A 20,803-nucleotide genomic window follows, 5' to 3' on the forward strand; every position below is an offset into this window, starting at 1 on the left:
AAATTGATTTACCTATTAAAAATTTACTGACAACTTTGGGCTTAAACAGTTTGGCATGGATTAAAAAAAACTCAGTAAATGACCCTGGGTAGAAAAATAATGACTTCAAGGAAATAAGAAACTCTAACTTGAAACCTAAGAAGGTTTAGAGATCAAAATTCAGCTAAGAAATGAGTATGATAACTGATCTAGAACCAGTGAAACTCCTAGGATTCTAGTAGAGGCAAAAAGTAATCAAGGCTTATTGGACTTCTACAGAATAAATAATTAACAATTGAAGATGAGATTACTATGAAATATGTTGAAACCATAGAATAAACACAATATCAGGAATAGTTATAAGAAACAAGATATGATAGATATGTTGTTCACTACCCTCTCCCTTGGGATAGAGATAATTTCTTATCATATAGATTCTTGTTTTGGATGTGATACTTATTTGGGCTGTGTCCCCACCCAATCTCAACTGGAATTGTATTTCCAAATGGATGTGAGAAGTGAAGGTATGCCAGTTCCAAGCTGACACTTTGAGCAGCATCCTACGTTTCTATTCACTCTTTTGTATTCTTGCCATTTGCCACATGAACACCATACTCCTGGGAAGGTGCTAGCCAAAGAGGATGAGAGAGACATGAAGCTGACCTGAACCCAACATACAGCCTTGAGCCAGTGCAATTGGATCTGCGGCCTGAAGAAGAGCTTCCCTAGCCAACTCACAGAGCCATCAGCAAATAAGAAAATGCTTATTGTTGTAAGCCACTGAGTTCCAAGGTGGTTGTTACAAAGCACAATTGTAGTAATAACTGAATAACTGAATAATTAACAAAGACAAAACAATTCAAAACAAAATGGAAGATTTAACATTCCATTAATTACTGAGACCTTCTTCCATAGCAGTGGCATTCTGGTGAGCATATATATGGGACATAATTATCTTTGTAATCTGTCCTTTCTGATTACACCCTTTCTGTCTCAGCCCCTGGGGAGATTAGCTTTCACTCTTTCCATCATGTGACTGGAATGCAGTAATTCTCCAAATTATGTCTACATACTATTCAAATTCATTCAGAAACCAGAGCTGTGATTTTTTTTCCCTCTTTCATCAGATCATTATAGGAAAGTACCCATGGAGCCATAGTGTAGATTATGGGAAAGACGGGTAATATATAGAAGCAGGTACAATGGGGATACCTGAGGAGCCTGAGTCACAAGTTTACTTGTGTCTTCAGATAATGTTTGGGTATAATATAATATAGGTACTCTTTTATTTTGCAAGGGAACACTGCTATGCATATCCAACTTTGTAATTTGTAGGATCATATACTGCCAAATTCATGATGGTAAGCTTATTTCTAGTTATCTTTTTTGATAGGAAAAACAAAAAACATTTGCTAGTTAATTGGCTACACGTTGGATGGCAAGGGCTGTCATTTTCAGGAGAGGCATGCAGTCAGCTTAAAGTGACCAGATGGAGAGTGGGGCAGTCAGTGCTATAAGTTCCCCTGCCTCACCCATCTCCATTATCTCCCCATGGTCTCTTGCCACTGATTGCCATTGGTTGAGCCCAACAGGAAGACAGAATGCAAATAAAATCTTTGATGCAGTCCACTATGAATCAGCCTCCTGGGCCACAAAACAAAAAATCTAAGTGGGATTGGGGAGTTGGGGGGAAAGATAAATCTGGAAGAGTGACCAGAAAATATCTAGAAAGAAGTGAGTTTCCTTAATTTTATTTTTGAAAAGTATCTAAATTTATAACCAATATAATACTTAACATTAAGTTTGTTAAGGAGATTAAAAGTTTTTCCTGTCTTACATGCTATATACTTTTGAGAATCTAAAGACTATAAAACATATGATTATATACTTTGTAAACAAATTCATAAAATTTAGAGATTATATTCTACATAAATAATATAAAGGCAGAAGATTCCTGAGAACACATTACCTAAAAGGAATATGCTTCAAAGAGAAAGCAATTAACTTTAAAAAATACATAACAATAATGAATTTAAATTTCATTGCATATAGTGGCTACTTACATAAAATAAAGCAGATGAACATAAATCTGTTTTCTAAGTAGATCTTGTATTGATTAAAAGGTAACCCAACAATAAGTTGTCACCCATGACAAATATTTATTCCATAGTTCAAAACACATTTATTAAGTACCTATAATGTGCACACATGTATCTCAACTTAAATTTATTTCAAGAACTCCTAAAGTAGAACTCCTAAAACTACAATATCTAAGCACTATTACAAAGGGTATATGCGATTATATATAAATTTATCAGCAAACAATTAAATAAAACCTTCCCTCCACATTTTTTCTACTACTACTAACAAAGAAGAACCTCCCAAACAATTAGGAAAATTGTGTATGACTCCTGTCGTTGTGAATAGAGTCTATCAAGAATCTACTGGGATCCAGAATTTCCCAGGGTGTCTTTTCTGACCCTATGGTAGCCTCATTGCCTCTAAAGCACACACACATATATATTTATAAATTATATAAATCTACTATATTAGTGGAGCATACACAGTATAAATTCTATTCAAAAAGAAAATTTCAAAAATGATAAAATTTACAAATACAAATAAAAGTTCTAATCTTTTCTTGCAACTTTCTGGAATTCATACACCCTACTTTGGTAACTACAGCTTTAGAAGACATAAAATTATAACAAAAGTCTAAATATGAGTACACTATGACCTATAATTTGAATTAATGGCTGTTGGTCTGGGTAATAATTAATAATGTCCTTTTTTTCTCTCAAAGATTTCTTGGTTTAAATGATATATCATATATGGGCACCCTAATATTAATAAAAAAGATCTTACAAAACATGTGCATCCTGAATTAAAATTTTTATCCTATGAGAGAGTAAAAATCTTTCAGCTTAAGGCAGAATCAGGTAGTCAGGCATGTTTTCATAGGTACAGGGTTTGTAGAACAAACAAACAAAAAAAATCCAATACCTTTAGATTCTTTAATCCTTCAACATAGGTCCCTCACTCTGTGAGCTAAAAGAATTTCCTTTTTTACGTTTCATTAAAGGTAAAACATTTGTTACCTGCATGACTCTCAGAAACATTTTAGCTTTTGATACCTGCTAGAAGTTCCCAAGGCAAATTTACTATTAAATTCTCAAAAGCATATGCATTTAGTGCCTAAAACATCACTTAAAACTCTTTCAATTTTCCTAGACCTAAAAATGTGGCTAATGACACCAACTGGCAATCACTTTAAATTCCTAAAGTTCTAGAAATTCAAATACTGTAGTTATTATAGGATATATGCCAAATGTTTGCGTGCTCTGTGGGTACCATAAATGCCACTGGATTTCTAACAGACCCAGAGGACACCAGGTCCAGGTCTGTCCAGTGCAATCTCACAGTTTGCATCTGTGAACCCAGCATTATCTTCAATAACATCTTTCAAAAGTGCTGGTTTATATGCAAAATAATATGGTCACTCTAAACAGGCGATATTTATTTATTTTTTGAGACAGGATCTCACTCTATCACCTGGGGCTCACTGCAGCCTCAATCTCCTGGGCTCAATCAATCCTCCCACCTCAGCCCCCCAAGTAGCTGAGACTACAGGCGAGCACCACCACGCCTGGCTAATTTTTGTATTTTTTGTAGAGACAGGGTTTCACTATGTTTCTTAGGCTGGTCTCAAACTCCTGGGCTCAAGTGATCCGCATCCCCAGCCTCCCAAAGCGTGGGATTACAGGCATGAGCCACAGCACTAAGACAATTTTTTTTAAATACACAGACCTGTAATTAATTATCTGTGCCCCCAACAGAGTAAGAAGTATATGAAAATCCCTATTATTACCTTTCTGCACAGCCAATGGGAGTTCTTGAAGTTTCCAGACTGACCAAGAGTCAATTTTCATATTAATCATATTCTTTCTTGACCTCTGTCGTTTTAAAGCTTCTTCAGCGTCTGCCCGGTCAGTTTCCAGACTTTTAACGAGATGAATGGCCTCTGAGAGCAACGTTGCCATTTCCTGCTTTAACTCTGGACACTTTTCATCTTAAACAGAAATAAATATTCACATTTGTTAATAAATCAGTCAATAAGCTGGATGATGGGAACATGGGTCTTAGTTGTATTATTATTTTTTTCTATATATTTAATAAGAGAATGTTAGCAAAATGAATTAGCTTTTTAAAGACAGTTTTATTATAATACAAATATAAGATTAATTATAAACTTTGAAGACCTATTTTTAATAAACATTTTATAAAATAATTACAATAGCTAAATCTCAACCAATATTTTCAGGAATAATACCATTTTGTCTGAAGGAAAAAACGTATGTGCTATTTATCAGCTGTACTATAGAGCTTTATTTTAAAATTATGCTTGTGTGTCCTCCTATGCTATAAGAAAAACGTATCATAATGATTATATCAGGTAAATACTGAATAATCACAATGGTTCCTAGAAAAAAGACATATTCTTCAATCTCATCCAATAAGAACTTCTCTACTTAGCTTTGCCAGGAATTCATTGGAATTTTGAAACTCTATTTATTTAGTTGTAATACTAAATTAATCCTCAATTAATTCCTTTAATGAGAGATATTTGTGATTCCTGGTTCACAGTTCTGGAATGATGCGGTGTAATGTTAACAAAATTATTACCATGGGTACTCATTTGACCATTTATGAAATAAATGTGTAGAGCCCATTATGTTCCGGGAAAAAGCACATGGTCTTTGCTGGAGATAAGGAAGGTAAAGAAGACAGATATGAGTCCTATCCTTGCAGGACTGATGCCTATAAACACTGACTTTTGCCAAAATGTTATATAAACACATAAATACAAAGTGTTAAGAGATAAGGCCCCCAAAGAACTGAGGCTAGAGGAAAAATAGCTAAACTGCATCAAGAAGAAATAAAATGAATACATTTCTTTTTTATGTTGCTTTTGGAAAATAAAGACAATGATTTTCTGCTAGATGGGAGTATTAAATAATGGTGATAAGCGCAAGCTCAGCAGTCACACAATCGCTATTTTTTTAACCCATTGGACTTGTCAAAGAAATCCAGCACGCTGCCTCAGAAGCATTCTTATAAAACCGGTTTCCCTATTTTTAATGCATAAAAATGATTTTCTCCACACTGGTCCTTTATTTGGCGTCTTTGAATCTATTGTTTTCTTTTGTCAAATTCTACCACATCTTGGATACTTTAAAATTAATTGTCTTTTTTAAATGAAAACATATTCACTCGACACTATGTTCTCCAGCCAATTTGTGATTCATATCAATTACAATAACAAGATTTCAGTCTGGAATATATGAATAAATTAATACCACTTATAATTAAAATACTTCTGATTGAATATATATGTGTTTTAGCAAAGGTGGTCATTATGTTTCTAGGAGCTGTTTTTTATACTACTTCAATAATAAATTCTAAAACAAATGCTGTATAGGTAACTTGGGATGCCTCAAATTCATTGTATTTAACATCTCATTTTTTTTCTTGAGTGCCATCTCAGTTTTGCAGTTTCATATTACTGTTCTAAGAAACTACCTGCAATTTTTTAGCATAAGGCCTTGATTACAACAAATCTTCCCCGTGCTATTGCTGTATGTTTTAGACCTCAAATGTACATATTGATAATAAATGTAATTGTAGCTAATGGAATTATAGTTGTGATTGTTAATATATCTATTTTTTCTCTCAGCATTTGTTATGTGAAAACTTGATAAGTAATGATTAAGGTCCTCATTTTCACTGTAGGCACAAATAATGAAAAATAAAACAGTAGAAACAAAGCTTTGCTATGACTGAAAGCTTTAAAAAACAAAATATTCTTGCTTTTAAAAAGTCCTGAGTTTATTACTTAGTTTTCACTCAAGGATTTAGCAATTTTTTGTGGTAGGGGAAGACGAGGTGCTACATAAAATCTCAATAATATATTTAAATACACTGAAGTAGTGTTAACACAAACTTTACACCAGTATATAAAATATTATATATTTTATAAATTGTGACAAGAATATCACAACTTAAATATATACTAGAGCTGCAATTTTCAATATGGTAGTCGTCATCCACATGCAACCATTTACATTTATATGTAACTTAATTCACATTAAACTTAAAAATTAAGTTCCTCAGTCTCACTAGCCACATTTCAAGGGTTCAACAGCTGTATGTGGCTAGTAGCTATTCTACTGGACAATATAATAAACATGGCATACTGATTATCACAGAAAGTTCTATTGGGCAACACTAAACTACAAAATAGCATCTTGAGAAGTGGATAGCCATCATTATACACTCATCACCTAAACCAGTACTTGGTGTATAATATTCACTAATAAATATTTGTTGAATGAATGCTTAATCAAATGATATAGAGGACTATTTTGTCTATTAAACATTCATAATAATTATAAAACTCTTAAACATGATTATTGTGACAATCAGAAATATATTAAATGAAGTCAATGAGCTTTTAAATATATACAGTTATCCAAGTAGGAGGAACAACTTTACCTCTCTTTTCTCCTGGTTTGACCTCTTTCACTGGTGTAGCTACACTCCAATCTTCTTTCAGGTCTTTTGTGGAAGAAGTTCTTCTCCTATATAATGGGAAAGAAGCAAGCAGTAAAGGAGAGAAGTACTTAAAGTTAGTAAAACAAATTTTAGGTTATGCTCTTCCATTGAATTTTAAATATTTGTGGTGAAACTTACTATACAAGATAATCTTACTAGACAGGAGACTAATATAGCAAAATTCTAATAGGTAATGGGATTTACACTTAACGGTAAATTAATAAAAACTTAAAATTAGTTACAAATGACCCAAAATGTCTTGAGAAGATACTAAAACTACATTTTTTTTTAAAGAAATTGGTCATTCCTAGAGAGTGTTTCTATAAGACAAAGGGTATTCTGTGAGGATAATTTGGATGAGCTATTTCTGTAATTTCAGTTCAGTAGTTTCTGGGAAATCAATGTAAATTACAATGAGTAAAAATATCATTTCAGATAATAAACTTTTAGAAAAATATCTAAATTAAAATGTTGTTTCCTTCTAGTAGCTATACTGTTGGAAAGTACAAATATAGAACATTGATTATCATAGAAAGTTCTACTGGACAAGACTAAACTGTAGTGTCTTGAGAGGTGACTATAAATTAAAATGTTATTTCCTTTCTAGCTAAAATTCTATATGTTGAATAACAAACTGTTTCTCCGTATTTCTCTGGTCTGATTCTAGAATCCTAAACTAGCCTTCATTATACATTTTTTAAAAGTGTTTTTTCTCTGATTAAAGTTACAAGAAAATTGGTATCAACAACAAAGCAGAGAATTTGTTTTTTGAAATTTTCGTTACATTATTTTTTATTAAAGAAGTATTCTAAATTAAGAAAACTGTATACATACCAAAAATCATAAAAAATAATGTAATCCATATTTATTTATTCTTCAGAGATCAAATAGTCTAATGATATTTTAATTCTTATAAAATTAGAGTCACAATTATACATTCTGCTTTAGTTACTTGAAATTATTTTCAGTGTATTTTACTACCATTTCATATATCTAATGGCTACAAATTATTTTTCTTGTCATTGTTCCACAACTTATCTAGGTAAGTCTGTCAATTCCAAGGTCAGAGAAATATTCTTTATGTTTTCTTCCTTTAGTTTTCATATTTATTTCAGAATATTTTTGTTGAAAAGTATTTTTTTTCTGATTTATTTTCTTTTAAAAAATTGAAAAATAATTGTCCCACCATCAACTATTAAATAGTACGTTCCCTGCTGGCTTTTAATGCCATTTACATGACATAGTAAATTATTATACATAATTAGATCATTTTGTGTATTATCTTCTAAAGTTCGGTTAATTCTTGGACCAGTAAAATTCTATGCTAATTTTTCTATTTTTTTAATTGAACCGAAAGTCCCATAACATATTAAACATTTGAAAGTGGAAACTTTAGTGGCATTTAATACATTCACAACATTGTACAACTATCGTCCCATCTCATTCCAATATATTTTCATCACTCCAAAAGAACATATGCTACTTATTAAGCAGTCTCTCCCCTTTCCTCAACCCACTATTCCATAGCAATGACTAATCTGCTGTCTTTGTGGATGAACTTTCATGAATATTTGATAGAAATGGAATCATATAAGTGACCTTTTGTGACTTTTTAAACTTAGCATAATAGTTTCAAGATTTCTCCATGTTGCAGTATGTAGAAGAATTTTATTTCTTGTAATGGTGGAATAATATTCCATTGTGTATATACAACACATTTGCTTATCTTTTTTTTTTTTTTGCTATACTTGTTTTTTTTCTTTTTTTTATTATTATTATACTTTAAGTTTTAGGGTACATGTGCACAATGTGCAGGTTAGTTACCTATGTATACATGTGCCATGCTGGTGTGCTGCACCCATTAACTTGCCATTTAGCATTAGGTATATCTCCTAATGCTATCCGTCCCCCCTCCCCCCACCCCACAACAGTCCCCAGAGTATGATGTTCCCCTTCCTGTGTCCATGTGTTCTCATTGTTCAATTCCCATCCATGAGTGAGAACATGCGATGTTTGGTTTTTTGTCCCTGCAATAGCTTACTGAGAATGATGATTTCCAATTTCATCCATGTCCCTACAAAGGACATGAACTCATCCTTTTCTATGGCTGCATAGTATTCCATGGTGTATATGTGCCACATTTTCTTAATCCAGTCTATCATTGTTGGACATTTGGCTTGGTTCCAAGTCTTTGCTATCATGAATAGTGCCGCAATAAACATACGTGTGCATGTGTCTTTATAGCAGCATGATTTATAGTCCTTTGGGTATATACCCAGTAATGGGATGGCTGGGTCAAATGGAATTTCTAGTTCTAGATCCCTGAGGAATCGCCACACTGACTTCCACAATGGTTGAACTAGTTTACAGTCCCACCAACAGTGTAAAAGTGTTCCTATTTCTTCACATCCTCTCCAGCACTTGTTGTTTCCTGACTTTTTAATGATTGCCATTCTAACTGGTGTGAGATGGTATCTCATTGTGGTTTTGATTTGCATTTCTCTGATGGCCAGTGATGATGAGCATTTTTTCGTGTGTCTTTTGGCTGCATAAATGTCTTCTTTTGAGAAGTGTCTGTTCGTATCCTTTGCCCACTTTTTGATGGGGTTTTTTTTTCTTGTAAATTTGTTGGAGTTCATTGTAGATTCTGGATATTAGCCATTTGTCAGATGAGTAGGTCGCGAAAATTTTCTCCCATTCTGTAGGTTGCCTGTTCACTCTGATGGTAATTTCTTTGGCTGTGCAGAAGCTCTTTAGTTTAATGAGATCCCATTTGTCAATTTTGGCTTTTGTTGCCATTGCTTTTGGTGTTTTAGACATGAAGTCCTTCCCCATGCCTATGTCCTGAATAGTAACGCCTAGGTTTTCTTCTAGGGCTTTTATGGTTTTAGATCTAACGTTTAAGTCTTTAATCCATCTTGAATTAATTTTTGTATAAGGTGTAAGGAAGGGATCCAGTTTCAGCTTTCTACATATGGCTAGCCAGTTTTCCCAGCACCATTTATTAAATAGGGAATCCTTTCCCCGTTGCTTGTTTTTCTCAGGTTTGTCAAAGATCAGATAGTTGTAGATATGCGGCATTATTTCTGAGGGCTCTGTTCTGTTCCATTGATCTATATCTCTGTTTTGGTACCAGCACCATGCTGTTTTGGTTACTGTAGCCTTGTAGTATAGTTTGAAGTCAGGTAGCATGATGCCTCCAGCTTTGTTCTTTTGGCTTAGGATTGACTTGGCGATGTGTGCTCTTTTTTGGTTCCATATGAACTTTAAAGTAGTTTTTTCCAATTCTGTGAAGAAAGTCGTTGGTAGCTTGATGGGGATGGCATTGAATCTATAAATTACCTTGGGCAGTATGGCCATTTTCACGATATTGATTCTTCCTACCCATGAGCATGGAATGTTCTTCCATTTGTTTGTGTCCTCTTTTATTTCATTGAGCAGTGGTTTGTAGTTCTCCTTGAAGAGGTCCTTCATGTCCCTTGTAAGTTGGATTCCTATGTATTTTATTCTCTTTGAAGAAATTGTGAATGGGAGTTCACTCATGATTTGGCTCTCTGTTTGTCTGTTATTGGTGTATAAGAATGCTTGTGATTTTTGTACGTTGATTTTGTATCATGAGACTTTGGTGAAGTTGCTTATCAGCTTAAGGAGATTTGGGGCTGAGACAATGGGGTTTTCTAGATATACAACCATGTCGTCTGCAAACAGGGACAATTTGACTCCCTCTTTTCCTAATCGAATACCCTTTATTTCCTTCACCTGCCTAATTTCCCTGGCCAAAACTTCCAACACTATGTTGAATAGGAGTGGTGAGAGAGGGCATCCCTGTCTTGTGCCAGTTTTCAAAGGGAATGCTTCCAGTTTTTGCCCATTCAGTATGATATTGGCTGTGGGTTTGTCATAGATAGCTCTTATTATTTTGAGATATGTCCCATCAATACCTAATTTATTGAGAGTTTTTAGCATGAAGCATTGTTGAATTTTGTCAAAGGCCTTTTCTGCATCTATTGAGATAATCATGTGGTTTTTGTCTTTGGTTCTGTTTATATGCTGGATTACATTTATTGATTTGCATATATTGAACCAGCCTTGCATCCCAGGGATGAACCCCACTTGATCATGGTGGATAAGCTTTTTGATGTGCTGCTGGATTCTGTTTGCCAGTATTTTATTGAGGATTTTTGCATCAATGTTCTTCAACGATATTGGTCTAAAATTCTCTTTTTGGGTTGTGTCTCTGCCCGGCTTTGGTATCAGGATCATGCTGGCCTCATAAAATGAGTTAGGGAGGATTCCCTCTTTTTCTATTGATTGGAATAGTTTCAGAAGGAATGGTACCAGCTCCTCCTTGTACCTTTGGTAGAATTCAGCTGTGATCCAGGACCAGATGGATTCACAGCCGAATTCTACCACATTTGGTTATCTATTAATCCATTGATGGATTTGGGGATTGTGTCCACCTTTTGGCTATAGTGAATATAGATGTTATACACATTTGTATATGAGTTTTTGTTTGAACATGTTTTGAATACTTTTGGATATATATCTTGGAGTCAAATTGCTGAGTGATAGGTAATTCTAAGTTTCACTTTCTGAGGAGCCAACAAACTGTTTCTTGGTGTCTAAACTATTTTGTATTCACACCAGCAATATGCAAGGGTTCTAATGTTGAAGAAAAGTGGAAAGAGTGGGCATCCTTGTTTTGCTCCTGTTCTTAAGATTAAAAACTTTCAGTCTTCACCATCAGGTATAATATAAACTAAGGGTTTCTCATAAATATCCTTTATTGTGTTTAATAAAGTTCCCTTACAATCTAGTTTAACTAAAGGTGTGGGCTTGTGTCACATGTTAACTAATTTTTGTATGCTAAACCACTCTTGCATTTCTAGGATAAATCTCACTGATCATGATGTGTATAGATAGATAGATAGATAGATAGATAGATAGATAGACAGACAGATAGATAGATATAGATATATATAGATTTTTTTTTTTGAGACAAAGTCTCACTGTTGCCCAGTTTGAAGTGCAGTGGAGCAATCTTGGCTCACTGCAACCTCTGCCTCCCAGGTTCAAGTGATTCTTGTGCTTCAGCCTCCCAAGTAGCTAGGATTACAGGTGCCCACCATCACACCCAGCTAATTTTTGTATTTTTAGTAGAGATGGGGTTTCACCATATTGGCTAGGCTGGTCTCAAACTCCTGACCTCAGGTGATCCACCAGCCTCAGCCTCCCAAAGTGCTGGGATTACAGGCGTGAGCCACCGTGCCTGGCCGTATAATTATATTAATGCATTGCTGGACTCAGGTTGATAGTATTTTGTTGAGGATTTTGTCATTTTTTGTTTGTTTGTTTGGTTTTGTTGCCCAGGCTGAAGTACAGTGGCACAATCACAGTTCACTGTAAACTTGACCTCCTGGGCTCAAGCAATCCTCCAAACTCAGCCTCTGGAGTAGCTAAGACTACTGGCATGCACCACCATACCTGGCTAATTTTTTCATTGTTGTTGTTTGTTTGTAGAGATGGGTTTTGACTATGTTGCCTAGGCTTGTCTCAAACTTCTGGGCTCAAGTGATCCTCTGCCTTGGCCTCCCAAAGTACTTGGATTACAGGTGTGAGCTACTGTGCCTGGCCTGTCATGTATATTCACACATATTCTACAGTTTGCTTGTGATGTCTTTGTCTGGTTTCACTATCAGGTTATTGCTGGGCTCATAGGATGACTTAGAAATTATTCCCTTCTTTTCTATTTTTTGGAAGTTTGAGAAGGACTGATGTTAATTCTTCTTTCAATGTTTAGTAGAATTTACCAGTGAAGCCATCTGGTCCTGAGATTTTTTTTTTGTTTGTTGGGGAAGTTTTTGATTATTGATTTAATCACTTTATTTGTCATAGGTCTGTTCAGGTTTTCTACCTCTTCCTGAGACAGTTTTAGTAGTTTGTGTGTTTTTAGGAATTAGTCCCTTTCATCTTATTTAGTTTGTTGATACCCATTGGTTCCTAGTATCCTCTTTTAATCCTCTTTATTTCTGCAGAATCTGTTGTAGTGTCCCAATTTTTATATTATTTTAGTTAATTTGTAATTGAGTCTTCTTTTTATTTTTTGTTAGTTTAGCTAAAGGTTTGTGAATTTCATTGCTCTTTTCAAAGAAAAACCTTTTGTTTTAATTGATTCTGTGTACTGTTTTTCTAGTCTCTATTTCATTTATTTCTACTTTAACCTTTATTTCCTTCCTTTTGCTAACTTTGGGTTTAGCATACTCCTCTTCTGCTTCCTTAAGGTATAAAGTTAGGTTACTGGATTTGAGATCCTCTTTTTAAATGGAAGCATTTATAGCTCTAAATTTCCCTCTGTGTACTACTTTTGCTGCATTTTGTAAGTTTAAATACATTGTGTTTTCATTTTCACACACCTCAAGGTATTTTCTAATTTCCCCTGTGATTACTGCTTTGACTCATTGGTTTGTAAAACATGATTTGTTTAATTTCCACATATATATGAAATTTCCAGGTTTCCATTTGTTATTGATTTCCAGTTTCATTCTATTGGGTCAGAAAAAAATACCGTGTATAATTTTGATCTTTTAAGTTTCATTGAGATTTATTTTGTGGCGTAATACATGATCTATCCTGAAGAATGGTCCATATGCACATGAGAAGAATGTGTTTTCTGCTGTTGTTAAGTGGAGTATTCTGTATAAACTGGTTAGGTCTTGTTGGTTCATGTTATTCAAGTCTATTTATTTATTGATCTTCTGTTTAGTTCTTTTATCCATTATTGGAAGTGGGGGCATTAAATTCTCAAAGTCCTGTTGTAGAACAGTCTATTATTCCCTTCAATTCTGTTAGTTTATATGTCTGTTTTGAGGTTATATTGTTAGGTGTGTTATATTTATAGTTTATATATCTTCTTGGTGGAATGACACTTTTATCAGTTTATCAAGTCTTTTGTCTTCTGTAACAGGCTTTGATTTAAAGCCTATTTTGTGTGACATTTGTATAGTCACTCCAGCTCTCTTTTACTTACGATTTGCATGGAATATGGTTTTTCATCCTTCCACTTTTAAGCTACTTATGTCTTTGTATCTCAGTTGAGACTCTCATAGACAGAATATAGTTGGATTATCTGTTTTTATCCATTCCATGCTCTACCTTTCAATTGGAGAGTTTAATCCATTTATATATAAAGTAATTGCTGATAAGGAAGGGATTATTTTTGCCATTTTGCTATTCATTTTCTATATTATTTATTTCTGAACTCCTCCATAACTGCCTTATTTGTAACTAGTTGATTTTTTTCTATATATTGTTTAGTTTCCCTCTCTTTGTTTTCCTGTATTTTCTAAAATAGAATCTTAGTGTTTATCCTGAGGATTACAATTAATATCTTAACTCTATAAAACTTGAATTAAAATCAATGTAGCTTCAATAGTATACCTATCTATTTATATATAAAGAACTCTGTTCCTTTACATCTCTGCTCTTTCTCTTATGGTCAATTTCACAAATTACATAGTTATCCATTTTGTGTTCATTAGCAGAAATTTATAATTATGAATTTTATCCATTTGACCTTATAATCATATAGGGAAACAAATAAGAATTACAAAACAATAATACACTTATACTGGATTGTATACTTACCTTTGTAGTTACCTTTATTATTGTGTATTATTTTATCATATGGCTTCCAGTTACTCTCTAGTATCCTTTCATTTCAGCCTGAAAGACTACTTATAGGATTTCTTATAGAACTGGACTACTAGTGATACACCCCTTTGGTTTATCTGAGAATGTCTTAATTTCTCCTTTATTTTTGAAGGATACTCTTGCTGGATTCAGAATTCTTCATTGACGGTTTTTTTTTTTTCTTCTGGCATTTAAATATGTCACCCCACTGCGTTCTGACTTCCACAATTCCTAATGAAAAATTCACTGTTAATCTTACTGAGGGTCCCTGGTACATGAAAAGTTGCTTCTCTTGTGCTGCTTTCAAGATTCTCTGTCCCAGGCATTTGACAAGTTAACTAAAATGTATATGGGTGTGGATCTGTTTGACTTGATTCTATTTGGAGTTCATTGAGTTTAATGGATGCATAGATTTAAGTCTTTCATCAAATTGAAGAGTTTCTTAGCCATTGTTTCTTCAAATCTTTTTTCATTCTCTAGCCCTTTCTTCTCACTTTTTGAGTGCTATTATGCTTGATGGTATCCCTTACGCTTATTAGGCACTTTTCATTTTTCTTTATTCTCTTGTCTTTCTTGTTTCTCAGACTAGATAATCTCTATTAACTTATCATCAAATTCACTGATTATTCTGACTGCTCAAAGCTGCTACTGAACCCTTCTAGTGAAGTTTTTAATTTCAGTTAGTTTATTTTTCGGCTCCAGAATTTTTTTTTTTTTTTCCAGAGTCTCACTCTGTCACCCAGGTTGGAATGCAGTGGCACGATCTTGGCTCACTGCAACCTCCGCCTCCCGGGTGGTTCAAGTGATTCTCCTGCCTCAGCCTCCTGAGTAGCTGGGACTACAGGTGCATGCTACCATGCGCAGCTAATTTTTGTATTTGTTTTTAATAAAGACGGGGTTTCACCATATTGGCCAGGCTGGTCCTGAATCCCTGACATGATACACCCACCTCGGCCTCCCAAAGCATTGGGATTACAGGCATGAGCCACCGCACCCAGCCTAGAATTTCTATTTGGTTAATTTTTATAATTTCTCTAATTGAGACTTTGTATTTGTTGAAACATCACTTTTCTGCTTTAACTTAGTTATTTGTTCATGGTTTCCTTTATCTCTTTGAAGATATTTAAGCCAATTGATTTATCTTTGTCCAGTAGGTCCAAATTTTGGGTTCCCTTGAGAACAGTTTATGTTAATTTATCCTTTTTCACTGTGAATGAGCCAAGCTTTCTTTTCTTTGCATTCTTCATATTTACTTTTTGAAAACTGGACATTTTTAATATTTTAATGTGAAATAAAAACCAGATTACACTACTGGATTTGCTTTTTCTGTCTGTAGTAGGTTATTGTTTGTTTAGTGACTCTTCTAAACACTTTCATAATGGCTGTATTATTTGTCATGTGTAATCATTGAAATCTGTTTCCTTAGCTTACTGGTGAGCTAGTGTTTTGTGTGAGTTCACTTAAATGGCTGGCAAAAAAAGAAAGGAAAAAGAAAAACAATACTCTCCAATCTTAGCAGATTTGGTCTGTGTTAGGGTAATCCTTCGAGGCTTACCCAGGCTGTTTAAACCCTGACTCTGTCTTCAATTCCTGCCTATGCAGATCCTAAAGGTCAGCCAGAAATAAGATTAGGATCTTCTCAAGTCTTTTTTGAACATTTTTCCAGTCCTCTGTGTTCTATCAAATCTCCAGTATATTGAGAGATTTTCCTTCATGTATCTATCTCTTTTTCCAACCTATTTTTTCACAGGAATTTTGGTCTGGTTAATGCTTGTCCTAGCTGTTATTTATAGACTCAGGCTGCTGTGGCAAGTATATGCCTTTAAACGCTTTTTGCAAACACTGCCTGTTAGTAGCCCCAGCCTTGTGATTGCTCCAAATCAAGCAAAGTCCTTATGCTGGTCTTTCAGGAAGGTATCAGACCACTCAAACACAATTCTTTGAAAATGATGTTCCTATTATTCCCTCTGGCACTAGGAATCTGCACCACAGGTGTGCACTGCTCTCTTCATAGCTGCCACCAGTCTGAAGGCTGGAGAATGCTGAACAGGCAAATTACAATGCCACAGTGTTCTCTTAATGCATTGAAGCAGCTTCCTTCTTCATTGAATTTTCCCCTAGTGGTTATTAAATTTTTACTGGATTCCAGATTTCTGCAAAAGTCGATTCTGACCAATGTTTTTGCAAATTTTATAGTTGTTTTTGTGGAGGGATGGAGCTCTGGAGATCTCTAGTTTGCCATTATCAGTGATGTCCTCATTCTCATATTTTAAAAAACATATTGTAATATCTATTGTGAAAAATCTTGCATTCGATTTTCTATTCCTTTTGAAGTTAAACTGGATTATAGCAGATGATTGAAATTTTGACACTAAAAATAAAATAGTTTTAAAAAGCATGAAATTTTCTTACCATTCTTCAAAAGAAGTTTCAAACTGTCAAAACAAAAGATCTCAATAAAAATCAAATCTTAAACATATTAAAAAACAGTGAATAAATGTCACTTAAACTTGTCAATTCTCTACATATCTCTACTTCATTATATTTTTGTCTACTTATACTCTCGGTTGTGTAAACCAAAAATAAAATTCTAAGCCCCCCCAAATGACTGAGTAGGTCCCCCCAACTCTTGGCCAAGAGGACCCCAAAGAAACCTAAAAAACTAGTTAAGGACATGATAGGAAAGGGGATTAGACATGCCTCATTATAACCTCCTGCCTTTATAATCTAGACACCACAGACCAGCATTAAAATTAAAACAGAAATCTTAAGATAACAAAAAAGACTCTTTGTAGCAATAACATACCAAATTCCCACCTAATTCTGATATAGCATCACATGACAGATAACAGGCCTTGAAAGAAATCAAAGTGTTTCACTCCAAAATATACTTCTTTGACATATTCAGAAACGGTTCTGCAGAACCGTCTCTTGTGGCAGAAATTTGCATTCTGTAGAGAATCTCTTTCCCTTACTAGGTCCTTTTTTAGTGAGCCTGACATCTTTCAAGGTCTGATAAGAGACATTCACCACCTATTCTCTCTGAAGCTTGCTACCTGGAGGCTTCATCTACGTGACAAGAACTTTGGCTTTTTTTTTTTTTTTTAATGGTGAATTCAACAATTCAGGCAAGTCATATCTTTCAACCAATTACCAATCAGGAAACCTGAATTCACCTATGACCTGGAAGCCCCCATTTCTAGATGTCCCACCTTTCCAGGCCTAACCAATGTATAACTTGCATGTATTGATTTATGTATTTCCCTGTAACTTCTGCCTCCCTAAAATGTATAAAATCAAGCTGTAACCCAACCACCTTGGGCACATGTTCCTGGGACCTCCTGAGGCTGTCACGGACCATGGTTCTTAACCTTGGCAAAATAAACCTCTAAACTGATTAAGACCTGTCTCATAAACTTATTGGTTTACAGTTGTTTCCCAAGAAGTATATAAATCTCCTATCTATTCATATTGTTTTATTCTTAACCCCACCTAATTGTTCTGACCTTGTCTCTGTGATTCTAAATCTTACACATTTATCAAGGGACAGTTCAACTGCTATTTATTCCCAAAAGACTTTCCTAACAGTCAGAAGTACATGACATCTATTGAATTGTAATGTGTTACCAAAGAGTGGTGAATACAAAATTATACCTGAGTTCACATATTTAGTTTTCCATAATATTATGCCTTTTCTGGACTATAAAGTCATTGGCAGAGGTTATTTTCTACAGATATATTCTAAGAGTACCTTGGGTAGTACAAGTCATAAATTATCAAAAATGCAAAACCAGAATGTTACAGGTTTCACAGATTATTTCTCATTCAAGATGTTTATTTGGCATACATGATTACTTCTCTCTAGTTCCCATATCCTACCAAAATCTGAACAAAAAATTATATGATATATATATGTGTATGCATGTGTGTGTGTCCACACATTCACATTAATATATGCATATACAGTCATGTGTCACTTAATGACAGTGATACATTCTCAGAAATTCATTGCTAGGCAATTCTGTCATTGTGCGAACATCATAGAGTATATTTATACAAACCTCAGTGGTATAGCCTACTACACACTTAGGCTATATGGTATAGTCTATTGCCCCTGGGCTACAAACCTGCAGAGTGTGTTACCATACTGAATGCTGTAGGCAAGTATAGCACAATGTATTTTTGTATCTAAACATATCAAAATATAGACAAGATACAGTAAAAATACAATATTGTAATCTCATGAGACCACTGTTGTATATGTGGTACATCATTGACCAAATCATGAAAAAGACTTAAATTCATATACATAATAAAAAACTGAAGAATGCAATTATGTTTAAAATCCCAATAGATTTTTTCATATAATATGACAAGCTTAGTCCAAAATTTATATGGAAGACCACTGTATCAAGAATACCCAAAGAACTCTAAAAAGGTAAAAAGAAGTACCATATGAGATATCAAAACATATTATGACTCATGTAAATGACTGAAAGCAGATATTGGCATAGGGAGATAAAATTGACTAGTGGGATAGAACAGGCCAGAAATAGGTAAAATCATATATGAAACTTTGATGTATGATGGATATGGTATGGCTTATTTATAAGAAATGACTGGATTTGAAATAAAATCAATGTGGAAAAAACTAATTTTTCTTAGAAAGTAAAATTAGCTATCTATTCCATTCATATGCAAAAAAGAAATCAATTTCACATTACTGAGCAAATCTCCAAAGAGAAATTAAAATTTTAGTCGCTATAAAGTAAAACTGTTATAGGATTGTGGTATGGAAATTTTTCTTAAACAAGACACAAATCACTTAAAAGCAAAAGTAAAGTGATAATTACATTAAAATTAATAAAGTAAAAAGACAAGTCACAAACTGAGAGAAAGTGTTTGCAACACATACAACTTACTAAAGGTAACAAGTTCCTAAAAGTCAATAAGAAAATACAAGTAAACCCAAAAGAAAATGGCAAAAGATAAATTGGCATTTTGCAGAGAAGAGAATAAAAATTCAGTGAGCATGTTAATAAGATTCTAAACTAATTAATAATCAGGAAAATGTTATTCCTTGATTTTGGAAACTGGCATTCACAGTCCTGCATAATGCAGAAACCTACATGATGTTGATTTATATGACAGTTCTAAGAAGCCATTTGAAGTTGAAGTATCACAAGAGAGTCAGGGGAAAATTGGTTAAGAGGCACTTCAATGAATTGTGATATAATTATCCAAAACTTCTGAAGTCCTCAACAAGTTAGTAATAATTAATAGTCTCAGCTTGATCTTTATAGCTCAATAGAAAATCACTTATTTTATAAAGATAAAACATTATTACTCCAAATTTTTGAAGCAGGGTGCAATTTCATATGAAGAAATGTTTTAAGGTAATATATCAAAACATTACCTTAGCAACTTTGTTTAGAAGTAAGTAACAAGGAAATAATTAAAAAATTATTTTAGTCAGTCTTTGATCTGATGTGTGGAGGCAAAACTTCCGGTACCTAGCATTTAAATACTAGTAATTCAGGATATTGAAGTGGTTACAATAGAGAAGGCCTACAATTCCAGAGAAACATTTGAAGTCTTACATTCGTAACTGCCTATCTGAAAAATCTGGACAAATTTTAGAAGTTTCTCAAAGTCACTTTAAATCATTATTTTAAATAAAATTCCTGATTAAAATTAAGCTTAGAATTTCACTTGTCATAAATATTTGTGGTATGTAGATGCTTTGATTAAAATATCTAATATAATCAATTATATCAAACTAACTACAAGACTCCATACAATTCTTATTTCTGATTTTATCAAAATAGCAAATGAAAACAAAGGGGGAGGGAGAGCTAAAACTGCCCGATTCTATGTAGTTTAAAATATTATTACATTGTAGGGGAAATGAAACACTTCATTTACTTATAGCTCTAAGCCACATTGCCCACAAACTTCTGCTTGATAAATCTAACATTTTCATTGACCTTGTTTATTTAACTCTATATTTTTATTGGAAATTATTACCAAATATTTAAATATTTAAATGCTATTGTTGAGACGAAAAGTATTCATGAAACCTTCAATTTTCCACTGTAAAAATAAGAAAATAATTAACCTTACGTTAGAAATATTTTTTTTAATGGATGATAACAAGTGCTAGTAAGGATATGAAGAAATTAGAACACATTTATATTGCTGGTGGGAATTTAAAATAGTTGGGCTATGGAAAATAATTTGATGGTTTCTCAATAAGTTATATATAGAATCATCACATGTCACAGCAGTTCCACTCCTAGGTATATACTCAAAAGAACTGAAAACAAGTACTTAATCAAATCCTTATATAATATATACTACATGCATGTTCATAGTAGCCCTATGTACTATAGACAAAGGGGAACAACCCAAATAACTATCAACAGATGGACAGATACCAATTGTAGTATATATACACAATAGATTATTCAGCTATAAAAAGAAACAAAGTACTGAAACATGCTACAGTGTGGATCGACCTCCC

General features: G+C 33.8%; 1 protein-coding gene across 4 annotated transcripts in view; it reads right to left on the reverse strand.

Moving 5' to 3' along the window:
- CCDC178 (coiled-coil domain containing 178) overlaps nt 1-20,803 on the reverse strand; it is a 515,145-nt gene that overhangs the window by 411,602 nt on the left and 82,740 nt on the right. For all 4 annotated transcript variants that reach the window (XM_054461207.2, XM_054461206.2, XM_054461208.2 and 1 more), the window contains exons 7-9: nt 16,693-16,715; nt 6,532-6,617; nt 3,848-4,048 (exon numbers count right to left, since the gene is read on the reverse strand). In XM_054461207.2, coding sequence (XP_054317182.2) covers nt 3,848-4,048; nt 6,532-6,617; nt 16,693-16,715 — 310 coding nt within the window. The remainder of the gene's footprint in view (nt 1-3,847; nt 4,049-6,531; nt 6,618-16,692; nt 16,716-20,803) is intronic.

This window comes from Pongo pygmaeus, chromosome 17 (genome assembly GCF_028885625.2).
Source record: "Pongo pygmaeus isolate AG05252 chromosome 17, NHGRI_mPonPyg2-v2.0_pri, whole genome shotgun sequence".
In the NCBI taxonomy this organism is placed as follows: Eukaryota; Metazoa; Chordata; class Mammalia; order Primates; family Hominidae; genus Pongo; species Pongo pygmaeus.